Here is a 13,614-nt window from a genome sequence, read left to right as displayed (position 1 = left end):
AGGTCCTGTCTATGGCTTTCTCCACAGCAGTAGAAACTTCTAGGACATTCAGAATATTCCAGTCACAAGTGAGGGTACTCTGAGAGCTAGCTGACAGGAGCCTCGGTCTTGAGAACATCTTCAGCCTACCACCTCAGCCATTGGCTGGAACTCCACTGAATCTCCTGGGAAATCTCACAAAGGACCACAACTGCACTTCATGGTCCATCTGTCTACTGTCTGGGGAAGGGAGGGGATGTGGGTCTCCCCAGGATGGTTAGCTGTGTTGAGGGAAGAGAGGTTTGAGAACTTTTCTTGCAGCATCTCCCACAGCAGCAGGAAAACCTTTGTTTGAGTATCACCATTCCAACTGGAACTAAATGCAAACTATCTGGAAAAGTACCAGGTAAAGCAAAGTTGAGGGTTATGCTGGTTCACTGTGAAGCTCTATTGATGGGCATTTCTCTGAATAAGACCCTTGCTTTTTGGCACAAAGTTTCCCAACTCTTCAGTCAGGACGTGGTGGCATAGTAGTCCAGAACTCGAGGCTTATGTTTGGGGTTCGAACCCCACCACAGCAAATGGTGGAATTTGAACTCAATACAAATCTAGAATTAAGATGCTGATGATGACTATGAATCCATTGCCAATGACTGGAATAACCCATCTGATTCACTAATGTCTTTTAGTGGAGAAAATTACCATCTTTACTTGGCTTGGCCTATTTGTGACTCCACACCTACAGCAATGTGGTTCACTCTTAACTCAACAAATCAATCGATATCCACATCTCATGATTGAAAATAAATGTTAATTCCCCCAATGGACTTGCAGTGGGAAAAGCCACTTCACTTCTGAAAAGTGAAACTTGAGGTCAGTGTGGCTGCTGTTAAGGAAATAAATCTCAAACAAGAACGACCTCGGGATAAATGGGGTGCGAGTGGGGGTGAGGATGGAAGACGTTGAAGGGGACAGAATCCGGAGGGACTGTTGCGCGTCGATTGAGGATTGGCGGATGATGGCACGTACTGGAGGGGCCGAACGGCCGCTCACCATCAGCATGAACGACGCAGTGCCGTGAGAGATCTGATCTCTGGGTTCCCCGCTACCAGCTCCGTCTGCCACTTAATGCCCTTAGGGTGGACTGAAGAGCGTTTGAGTTTAAAATGCAGGACAGGAGTTTAGAGAAAAGGTAAATCAGCTGAAGATTTGCAACATTTGGAGCTGCTCCGAAAATAAGATGAGTTGGAGATACTCATTGCTGGTTTGAGGGTGCGTGGGGCGGTGGGGAGTGGGGGTGGTGTTCGGGTTTAAACTGAAAAAAAAATGTCAACAGCTTTAAAACCTTCTGATAGAAGGCGGCACGGTGTTGAAAGCATCACGCAAGGCTGTAGGTAAATCGCTGACAATTATTCATCACGGAGCTCCTGATATTTAAAGGAAAGCTTTAGTGAAAGAGCATAGGAGCTGCAGTGTACACAGAGAGAGAGATCCACTCACAGAGTCAGGCACAGTGTTGCCTCACAGTCTGGCCGGCTCAAGAAAGGGAGGGAGAAGTGGAAGTTGGGATGGGCGGAGGGGAAAAGGAGAGGGAGAGGATAGACAGAAACTGAAGACGACCAAAAGACGTGGGGGGTGGGGGTAGAATAGACATAGAAAAAGAGGCATTTGACTGAGGGGGGAAAACAGAGGGGAGAGGCGGACAGAAATGAATGTATTTGACAGGAGAAAGCAAAGCGAGGGCAAGGAATTGATAGACAAAAGGAAGGGGGGTTAGAAAACAAAAAAAGGAAGGGGGAAACAAAAGGAAAAGAAAGAGGGGTAGTGACAGAAGGCGGGGGGTTGACAAAAATAGAGCGGGGTAGACAATAGTAAGAGAGAAGGTTAGACAGAAAAGGAGAGAAAGATAGAAAAGAGGGAGGAGTAGACACAAGAGGAAGAATAGGCAAGAAAGAGGGTAACGGACACAGAGAGACGGATAGACAGAAAGAGAGAGGATCAGAGAAAGAGAGGGGGATAGACAGAAAGGGGGATACACAGAAAGAGGGAGATACACAGAAAGAGGGAGGGATACACAGAAAGAGGGAGGGATAGACATAAGGCAGAGGTGAGTTGGGCAGAAAGGAAGGAGAGGAGGGGGGTGGTTTGGAATAGACAGACAGGAAAGGATATATTTGTGAAGTTCGGCAATAAAGGGCAGCATTTCTTTGGACAGGGATGAACCTGCAGCTACCTGCCGAGTCGGAGCGAGCCTCCGCCTGGGAACACTTGGGGAATGAGTCGGGCGCCTGGGCAGCGACAGAGCGACCGTGCAACGGGAGCGGCGGAGACTGGCCGGAGGGAGCGTCGGACAAGGACGTTCGGATGGTGGTGATCCAGTTCGTGTACGCGCTGGTGTGTCTGGTGGGATTGGCCGGGAACGCCATGGTTATCTTCGTCATTCTGCGATACGCCAAGATGAAGACGGCGACCAACATCTACCTGCTGAACCTGGCGGTGGCCGACGAGCTCTTCATGCTCAGCGTCCCGTTCGTGGCGGCGGCGGCGGCTCTGGGGCGCTGGCCCTTCGGCCCGCTCATGTGCCGGGCGGTGCTGAGCGTGGACGGCCTCAACCAGTTCACCAGCGTCTTCGGCCTGACCGTGCTCAGCGCCGACCGCTACGTGGCCGTGGTGCACCCCATCAAGGCGGCCCGTTACCGGCGCCCCAGCGTCGCCAGGCTCGTCAACCTGGGCGTCTGGCTGCTCTCGCTGCTCGTCATCCTGCCCATCGTGGTGTTCGCCGGTACTGCGCCCGCCGGCGGCGGCGTAGATTTCAGTGAGAATCCCGGCGTAAATATGGGCATTAATCCCAGTGTCGTTTCTAGTGTAAATCCCAGTGTAAGTGTGGCTGCAGATTTCAGTGTTAATCCCAGTGTAAATCCCAGTGTGAATATGGGTGCAGGATCCAGTATAAATCCCAGTGTGAATATGGGTGCAGGATCCAGTAGGAATTCCAGTATGAATATGGGTGCAGGATCCAGTATAAATCCCAGTGTGAATATGGGTGCAGGATCTAGTAGGAATCCCAGTGTGAATATGGGTGCAGGATCCAGTGTAAATCCCAGTGTGAATATGGGTGCAGGATCCAGTATAAATCCCAGTGTGAATATGGGTGCAGGATCCAGTGTAAATCCCAGTATGAATATGGGTGCAGAATCCAGTGTAAATCCCAGTGTGAATATGAGTGCAGGATCCCCTAGGAATTCCAGTGTGAATATGGGTGTAGGATCCAGTGTAAATCCCAGTGTGAATATGGATGTAGGATCCAGTGTAAATCCCAGTGTGAATATAGGTGTAGGATCCAGTGTAAATCCCAGTGTGAATATGGATGTAGGATCCAGTGTAAATCCCAGTGTGAATATGGGTGTAGGATCCAGTGTAAGTGTGGGCATAGATCCCAGTGTGAATTCCAACGGTGAGGTGGTATGCATGTTCCTGTGGCCCAGGCCTGCCTGGTCAGTGGCATTTGTCGTCTACACCTTCCTGCTAGGCTTCTTGCTGCCCGTGCTCGCCATCGGCCTGTGCTACCTGCTCATCATCCTGCAGACCCGGGCTGTGGCCCTCAAAGCCGGCTGGCAGCAGCGTCGGCGCTCCGAGCGTAAGCTCACCCGCCTGGTGCTGACTGTGGTGGCTGTCTTTGTGGTCTGCTGGCTGCCTTTCTACGCAGTGCACCTGGCTGGCGTCTTCCTGGCCGAGCTGGACACCACTGTCAGCCACCTCTGTGTGATCCTCAGCTACGCCAATAGCTGCGCCAACCCCATCCTCTACGGCTTCCTGTCCGACAATTTCAGGCGCTCCTTTCAGCGGATTCTGTGCTTCCGCTGGCTGGAGAATGGTACTGAGGAGCCAGTCGACTACTATTCCACCGCTCTCAAGAGCAAATTGGGCAGCCCACTGGAGTTCCAGCCTGCTGAAAACATTGCCTCCGAGACAGTTTACAGAAACGGTACTTGCACCTCAAGAACAACCACCTTATGAATTCAGACACAAGCACCTCTTGACTGTTTTCCAGGTGAAATCTATTTTACTAAAGATTACTTAAAGATGACAAGTTGTCAGTTCCACTGTTTGTTTACAAGCCAGTTTCATCAGGGATTTGTGATGGTGGGTGTCCATTGCACACAGGTGTGTGCCCTTGTCACTTTCCCAGTGAATCTCTCTCCCTCTCTCTCTTCCCTCTGCGTCCCCCGTCCCTCGCTATTCACTGACAGGAGCTGGTACAAAAGATAAAGAGCCGAGAGTGTTGGAGAAATCCAGCAGTGTTCTCTCACCGTCTGTAGGGAGAGGAAAACAGAGTGAAGGTTTGGCCTCAAAAATGGTTAACTCTGCTCAAATGCTGATAGACCTTGCTGAGTTTCTCCAGCACTTTTGTTTTTAAAAATAATTTCACATGTCCAGCATCCACGGTATGCTTTAATATATGCTTTTATATCAGCATGGGCTGCATTGGCAACCTTTACTTTTCCACCTGTAAGGAAATTTGCCCAGGGTGGTCTGTCCATCAAACTTGACTGAGGTTACAAGATCATTTCTGTAACCCCATCGTTAGATGTGCAAAATCAGTGATGGGGACCACATTATTCAGTTCATCACCCAATGCAGTCTCAATGTTTGTTGCAGCACTAATCTGTTGATCAAGGTTTGGGGGAAATGACAATGCGTTATATGTTTCAAGTAGAGAACCCAGAATATAAACTACCACACTAGATCAGATTTGCATTATTGCAACAACAGTTTGCCTGTTGTGTTAAGAAAGTGACAGCCAGTGTTTGAATTATGTCCAAATCACACTTGCTTTAAAGGCAGGGGATGTTTTCCAAATGGGCAATTTCAATCCCCCTCCCACTCTTCCATCACATTCACAGTCTGTACTGTACTACAATCTTGTCTTTGAAAATACAGTGCTGCTCTGTGTTCTCAAATTGTTGACTATACTAAAAGCCATTTCAATTGACCTCACATTTAACATTGTAACGACAGGCTGCACAGTCACTGTGTGATATTCAATTTATGGAGTTGAGTGAGCAATTCTGCAGGTAGACAACTTTATCACATTAAAGTTTCCACAGGAAAATGGGAAGTAAAAACATCTGTTTCTGCAGTGTGAAAAAGTATCGTCATGTCCCAATGGATTATTTTTCACACTTGTAGAATGTTGAATCTTTGGAATTCTTTACCCCAGAGGGCTGTTGAACCTCAGTCATTGAGTATATTCCAGACAGAGATCGATAGATCTCTCGAGATTAAAGATATTAAGGGATATGGGGATAGTGTGGGAAAATCGATTTTACACAGAAAGTCAGTCGTGACCCAATTGAATGGTGGAGCAGGCCCAATGGGCTAAATTGCCTCCCCCTGTTCTTCTGTTCCTATGGATTTGATTACAGATGTGCACACAGTTTAGAAATTGTGACTTTCAACTGGATAGTTAAAATGAGATATAATGGAGCTAATGAACTAAGGCAACATCTGATATGAGCACACATCAGGTAAGAGAGAAGGGAAACATTAGTTCTTTCACTCAAGCATCTAAAGATTGTTCTCTCATCCCCAAAATGGATTTTGGAATGAAAAATACACTGTTCAGTTTAAAAGCACACTTACACCTGCCAAAAATAAAATCTCAGTATTCGACTTATTGCTAATCATAAAGAGAATCTTTGTATCCTTAATCGAAGTTGCATTTGAAAACGAAGATTCAGATTATATCTTGGGTGACACTCTGCACTGCTGTATTTTTTAGCGGTTGTATAAGCGGCCAATTTATTCAAATTAAGAAAACCTTCAGAACATTGCAAAATGCGTTATAGCCAAGAAAGTTTTGAAAAGCGTAGTCTCTGTTGTGGGAAACTGTCACAGTTAAATCATTCAGCAAATGACCAAATGATCTGACCTTAGATGTTATTTGACAGGTAAGTATTGGAGAGACACTCCTGCTTTTCTTCAAAAAGGTCAATGGGAAATGAACACTCAACAGAGAGAATAAACTGGACCTTTGATCAACCATTCGGCCAAAAGGCAAAGCTGCTGTGCTCACTGAAGTGTCAGCCTTGAATATCTTGCAGATCTCCAAAAAGGATCTTGAACTTCTGACCTTCTAATTTAGATGTGAGAACATTGGGCCAAGGCTGAACCTTAGCTTGGCTTTTTCATTACCACCACCAAATCTTTGGTGTTACCAATTCAAAGAACAATTTGCAAACACAGCACATCATTGCAGTGCAACAACAAAAGTAAGGGCACAACAGGGAGATAGAGAGGGGGGACTGAATTAAAATAAGGCCGCTCACCCTCCACTGTGCTCACCTCTCTTTAAAGGCTTTGATGGTGTTGATAGACACCAAACCCCCCTCTTTAAGCATAGCTGAGTGCAAACATTGTCATGAAAGAGGGCAGTCAGTTGGAGTTTAGCTATTAAATATAAGACTTCCTTATTCAAAAATAAAGTTGAACTTTATGGGCCATAAAATATTTCTTAACTATGTGAGTGTACTGTCATATAATGTAAATTCAGAAGAGAGAGCTCTAAATTTTTCTTCCACTCCCTAGGAGATTAAGAGAGATGTGCAGATTAGGTAGGTAAACAAAAGTAAATAGATTTATAAGAGATAGTTGGTACTGCCAATGCTGGAGAATCTGAGAGAGCAAGGTGTAGAGCTGGATGAACACAGCAGACCAAGCAGCATCAGAGGAGCAGGAAAGATGATGTTTTCGGGTGTAGACCCTTCTTCAGAAATGGGGAAATTCAGAAATACCATTTCTGAAGAAGGGTCGAGGCCCGAAACGTCAGCTTTCCCGCTCGTCTGATGCTGCTTGGCCTGCTGTGTTCATCCAGCTCTGCACCTTGTTATCTCTATAAATAGATTTATAAATATGCTTGACAGTATCCATCATTTTAAGTTGACTGATTCACCAAATAGGGAATCGATTAGTTGTGGTTCTATAACGCAAGAATTTACCAGCTGTAGAGTACCAGTCAGCAGGGATGCCTCAGTTGGTAAAATATTCATCTTTCAGTCAGAAAGTGTGAGCTCAAGCTCCAATGCAGAGATTTGAGTAAAAGTCCATGCTGCTGTTCTGATCCAGTGCACAAGGAGTGTTGAAGGTGTCCTCTTCTGAAAAATTAAGGCTCACATGCACATAAAAGCTTCAAGAAGAGCAGAGGAGCTATCCCTGGCATTTTAGGTAATATTTATCCTTCAATCCTCAACAACAAAGCAGATTGTCTGGCCACCATCTCTTGCCTTGTTATCTGACCGAGCTATGTTCCAATTGATTGCCACATTTTCTACCCTACAAGTGACCATTCTTCAAAAGTACCGAACTGGTCAAAAAGCACTTTGGGACACGTGTGATTACAAAGATTACTGTGTAAACGAACGTCTTTATTTATTGACTTGTTACACATAGGTTCCATTAGTTTGTGTATTTTTCTCAAAACACTGTCCCTCGTTATCCAACAGAGCTAAACTGCAAATTTGCACGTACTTAAATTGTGCCTTTGTGCATATGTTGAGTTGTGCCTATTTCTAACTCAAATGGTTACTTTGTTTTGATTATTTTTCGATTGTGTCTGGAAACATGAGGTAAAAATTAGATGAATGTGTTAAGATTTTAATTTTTTGATTTCAGTATTTGTATTAAAATATGATGCAATTTTTACATATTATATGGGAAAGTGGCATCATTTGCATTCTTGGTGTTTATGTCATACTGTGTATGTGGCTGACGTAAATATATTGGTAAATCTCGATTAATTTAAAAGTTATTATGATAATAAATACAATCATTGTTTCTAATTCCTCTGTGCTCCTTCATTTTATAAGTTTCAACAAGATTTAGCCATTATTTATTTTGGAATGCATGTTGTAAAAGATCCTGGAAGAGGATATATCTTACAGATTATTCATCGAAAAAGGCATTCTGTTGACAACCATCAAGCAAAATAAAAGATGGCTGCAGAAACTGTCTTAATTTCTCTTTCTTTTCTGACTATGGTATATTTGGTATTCACTAATAATAAATAATAATGAAGAATAATAGGGAAATTTCATATACTATTAACTATGAGATCTACAAACCAACCATCTTCCAGGAGGTTCCTTATGTTCTGTTAAAAGTATGAAAAGGAGGATGTTCAGTGCTGTCTGCATTTCTAATACAGTCTGCTATAATCTTAATGAGTGGAGTTTGTACATTTTCAGATTGTTCATTCGACACACTTAGAATCAGCCTCCCTTCTATATCAAGAGGTTGTGAATGCGACACTCCACCAGTGCTTTCAAAATATGTCACGCTGACACTTCAGTGCAGTACCAAGACATACCGCACTGTCAGATGCGTCATCTTTGAAAATTGGGGCCAGCAATGTGATAATACTGCTAATAATTTGAACTCTTGTTTCATTTCAAATCCCACATACTTACGCTCCTAACAAAGTGCACTTACTGGTGAACGAGAGGCAACATGGCTGATTTTCCCCAACCCTTCCAAGGATAATGAATCAGTATAAGGAATCAAAATGAACAGAAACACTTTTGCTGAGGATTGTAGTACTAATGTTGTTTGCCATTATGATCTCCCTTGCATTTAGTTTGAGCCTGAGAATCAACTTGCAGAAATGGTGGCTTAGAATAAGTTATCAAGTGGTGGCACAATGCGATGTGAACAGTCCTTTAATATTTAGTTCACAGTACTGAAGTGCTACAAATTCAACTTCTGAAGGAATAATGGCTAAAATATATGGGACTGACTTTAATTATCATTTATCCAGAGGATGTGGGCTTAACTGGCTTCATCAGCATTTATTGCCCATCCCTTGTGCCCATTTGATAAAGTGGTAGTGAGCTGCCATCTTGAACCGCTGCGTTCTGTTTGGCCTCGGTACACACCCAACACCATTAGAGATGGAGTACCGGGATTTTGACTGAGAAACAGAGAAAGAACAGAGATATATTTCCAGGATGGTGATTGACTTCTAGGGGAACTTTCAGGTAGTGGTGTTCCCATGTATCTGCTGCCCTTGTCCTTCTAGATGGTAGTGACTGTGTGTTTGAAAGGTGCTGTCTAAGGAGCTGTGGTGAATTTCTGTGTTGCCCTTTGTACGTGTTACACACTGCTGCTACTAAGTCTCAGGGACGGAGGGAGTGAATTTTTGTGGATGTGATGCCAAGCAAGTGGGCAGCTTTGACCTGGGTTGGAGCTCTTTTTGAGAGTTGTTCGGTTTGTACTCATCCAGGAAAATGGGGAGTATCCCATTACATTCCTGACTTGAGCGTTGTAGATGGTGGACAGTCACTGAGGAGTCAGGAAGTGAATTACTTGTTGCGTGATTCCTCAAAGCTGACCTTCTCTTGTCACCACCATATTTTCAACTGGTCCAGTTCAGTTTCTGATCAATGGTAACTACAGGATGGTGTTTTTGAGGGATTTTGTGGTGGTGATACCATGGAATGTCCGGGGACCAAGGTTAGATACTCCCTTGTTGGAAGTGGTTATTGCATGGCACTTGTGTGACACAAATGTTATTTTCAACTTGCCACTTGTCAGAGCAAGCTTATCATTTAGATTATGTTGAGACTTTTCTAATGAGGTTTTTAATTGATGTGGAAGATTGTCATTCAATCAATAGTAGACCTTCCCTAAATATTATCCTAGATTAGGTTGGAGGGTGTTCCCATTGTAATTAGATTACCCATTCAATTTCCAAGAATTTTCACTTAAATTTATTCTTGAGTGCCAAGGGCTGAATTACAGTCTCATTAGTCAATGTGTTTTGTCAAGATATTGCATTCTGTCAGATGTTAAGGCTCATTGGAGATGTGTGAGTGGCTTTGCAGTTTCTTGCAGTTTTATTTATGTGAACCAGCATTGCAGCCTAATATCAGCTGTCACCCTTGGGACCTTCAGGAATAACTTTTGTTTGTGTGTAACCTTTACTAGTGTTACGGAGGGGGAATGGCCAAACCTCTCTGCTAATTAAACCAAAACACAAGCCCCAATCTGTTACGATGGAAGTAGAGGTTCCCTTCTAATAACTACCCAAAACATCCAGGGAACCTCGCCTTTCCCCTCAAAATCTGTTAAAAGAAAGAAAATCCCTGATTTCCAATTTACAAATAATGAGAAACAATTTATTTGTGTAACCCTAACAGTGAACAAATTACTAACACTCTGAACAATTCCCTCCAGACTACTGACTACTTCCTAACTGGCCTAAATTCTACAGATATGCTGTTCAAATAAACACAAGTCCCACTTGTACAAACCCAATTAATAAAAAGCAATAAATTAAAATTTAATCTCTCCAAGTTCATACAGTCTATGGCTTCTCTGCTTTATCTCCAATCTTCCATTTGTTGACTTCATGTTGCAAATGCCTTTCTTCTGCTGATTCTGCTGTCTTGGATGTTTTATCTCTTTAATTTCTTCAGTGAGGACTTTGTGCTAAAAAGCCATGGTACCTTTTCAGAGAGCTCAATAATTTAATGTGAAAGCCAGGTTTGTATCTCAGATGGCGGACTTGCTTTTGCTGCAACTGAAGCTTGGTTTTCCCCTCAGATGGCAGTTGGCTGTCTCCCAACTTCCCAAATGCCCTTGTCTTTATACCTCTAATGACATAATGGTATTTCTTACGTAGAATTGGTTTGATGTTGTTAATACCATCAGGTTTGGTTTAAATTTATTGGCCAAATTCAAACTTATTGGCTTGGTAAAAGTGCTACTTGGCTGTTTGATACAAACTGTTTCAATTCAGGCATTGCCTGTGCGCAGTACTCGTAAAAGTCCAAGCACAGACAAAGCACAATCTCTTAAAGGGACCAGGCACTCTTTGCCCCCACTATCATTATTTTTTTCACCAATCATTCTAACTTGCTGCTTTCCAATTCATAAATACTTTACCCAACTTTATAACAATCAGCAATTTCAGATTTTTGTGGAGGGAGTTGACCATGTCACGCATAGTGGTTTCCGTTCTTTGAACAATTCAGATTTTACTGAAAAACAACTTTTAAGTTAATTTCTCATGTCTCAGTGAGGTGAGTGACTGCCCTTGACATCACTTGGCTAGGTGTGGTATTTGCAAAATTAGAATCAATGGTAATTGGAAGAAAACTCTCCTGATCAATATTTACCTTTCAACCACCTTCTACCCACAGCATCTTCCTCAAAATAACAGACTGTTATCTTTTAGCTGTTGGTTGAGTCTGATTTTAGAGAGACCTGACTTGTTTTTTTTTCCCCGCAAATCAATGGTGATCATATCCCAATGTAGGCCACAGAGTGTTTCAGCAAAAGTTGACAACTTGGCGTGTTGCATTTTGATGGAATTCTTCCAAAATCAGTGGAAATCTAACAGCAGTGTGGGTGAACCTACAGCATATGGCCTGTGGTAGTTCAACAAGGCAACTCCCCATCACCTTTTCAAAAGGGGACGAGAGATAGATAATAAATTTTGGCTCAAGCCAGTGGAGGCTCACACCATAAGTGAATAAAAAGAAATTGATTCTCAAAGGTAAAGATCTTGGTATTCATCACCTCCAATTTAGACTTATTCTGAATCTTACACACCTAAGGAATGAAGAGAACATTTCATTGGTGCTTATTAGAAATTCTGGATTCTTTTAAAGTCCAGCATTTGGAACACCTGGAGGTTGCAGTTTATATTCTCTTGTAGAAATAGGAATCATTTATCTTTTCAGGATATTAATTAGCTTTGTCATTTATGTCTTTGCGCTTCCTTAAAATATTAAATTTATACTTTTATTCAAAATGTTATAATCTGATTGAATCTTCTGTTTTGAAGGCTCGGTTAACCTACCTCCTGTTCCCTTCGGTGGGGAATATTTTCAGATGAATTTAGTTTGGTTCCTTACAATATCTGGAAAAGTTAGCTAATCTAGCTTTAAACAAATGTGTTTTTTGACTATTGAGAGAGAGGGTAGTACTGTTGACTGGCTTTATTCGTTTTGTTAAGAGGGCTTGATGTATGCTGAGAGCCCAAGTTACATGTCCATTCTAACTCCCTCCAGCTGAAGCTGATGGAAATTCATTGAGATTTAATCCTGATCCTCCATGTGAGGAGTTATAATTATAAAAAGAAGTGAAAACAAAGTTTACCAAATGTCAATTGTGAATTAATTAGCAACTGTGTATGTGTGAGGGAAGGGGGGATTTCCTTTGGTCATATTGGGTGAGTAGCATCACAAACATAGTAGGAGAATTTTCTACTGTTTCTTTTAAAATAAACAATCATCAGGTTAGATGACCCTGACAGGGACTCTGTGACACCTCCAATCCCCCCTATAAAAAGCAAAAGAATTCACAGAACTGCAACATAAACTTATCAAAATTAAATTAAAATGTTGTTATGACGTGGGACCATGCATCCCAGCCCCCTGCTGTGTCCAGCTATCATGAAGGGCTTCTCCATTGATGATAAACTCTGCATGTATTCTGTCCATGGGCACCTGAGCATAGATGCAACCTCAGAAGAAGGGAGGGGAATTATCTATAGTTGCCATATACGGAGAAACTGTGAAGGCAATCTTAAAGACTAGCTTAATTGACAACCTGACTATTTACTATTATTGATCTACTTTCCACTCAAATCCTAAAAATCTCCTTGGAGGAGATTCTTAGTTTTAGTGTCATATAGACTTCATTTGGAATTCAACATCTTATACAAGTCAATGAAAAATAAAAGCTATCAATCAGAAAATTAGAAAATGGGGCAGCATGGTGGCTCAGTGGTTAGTACTGCAGCCTCACAGTGCCAGGGACCCAGGTTCAATTTCAGCCTCAGGTGACTGTCTTTGTGGAGTTTGCACATTCTCCCCATGTCTGCATGCATTTCCTCCCACAGTCCAAAGATGTGCAGGCTAGGTGGATCAGCCATGCTAAATTGCCTGTAGTGTTCAGGGGTGAGTGGCTTATAGGGAAGTGGGCCTGAGTGGGATGCTTCAAGGGACAGTGTGGACTTTTTGGGCCAAAAGGTCTGTTTCCACATCTAAAACTGGCTGCCAATTCACAATGAACCTGTTTTACAAAAGTCTCCAATTTCACCCCAGCAACTCATTTACAGTATTGCAAATGAACATTTAGCGTCTTCGCACACGTGCACGTGCACATACACATACACTTATTTTCCTGTTGGGAAATAATGGGGAAGAGTTGGAAAATTTGCAGGCCAGTTATGAACCTGATCGAACAGTGTGACAAACACACCTCTCATGGTCAATGTGTTCTGGAGTAACAAAAACAGAAATTGCAGGCAAAATTCAGCAGGTCTGGGGCATCTGTGGAGAGAGACCAAAGTTAATGTTTCAGGTCCCGTGACCCTTCTTCAGAACAAGTCCTGGAGTAATGCCCCCATGCAAATTTTATGTCCATTTGATAGTTAGAGAGATGCTATCAGGATTCCTTTGCCGTAAAGAAACTATATGACATCTCCAAGGCATGCATAATGCTGTCGTTTAAGTAGTTCAGTTTTCCATCTTACATCCCACTTTCAAAATGTCATGGCAACAGAAAAATGCCAGGCAGTCGAACCCTTTGTCCCACTCATGATTTTTTGACCTCCAATCTAGTTTTCTA

General features: G+C 42.8%; 1 protein-coding gene across 1 annotated transcript; it reads left to right on the top strand.

Moving 5' to 3' along the window:
• Positions 1 to 1,117: 1,117 nt before the first annotated feature.
• On the top strand, positions 1,118 to 6,675 carry LOC125455184 (somatostatin receptor type 4-like). The gene is made up of 2 exons (XM_048536902.2): positions 1,118 to 1,171; positions 2,195 to 6,675. The coding sequence occupies exon 2, from the start codon at positions 2,197 to 2,199 to the stop codon at positions 3,994 to 3,996; it is 1,800 nt and encodes a 599-aa protein (XP_048392859.1). The 5' UTR covers positions 1,118 to 1,171; positions 2,195 to 2,196; the 3' UTR covers positions 3,997 to 6,675.
• Positions 6,676 to 13,614: the final 6,939 nt, after the last annotated feature.

Source organism: Stegostoma tigrinum, chromosome 9 (genome assembly GCF_030684315.1).
Source record: "Stegostoma tigrinum isolate sSteTig4 chromosome 9, sSteTig4.hap1, whole genome shotgun sequence".
NCBI lineage: Eukaryota > Metazoa > Chordata > Chondrichthyes > Orectolobiformes > Stegostomatidae > Stegostoma > Stegostoma tigrinum.
This window is presented reverse-complemented; position numbering and strand designations above follow the sequence as displayed.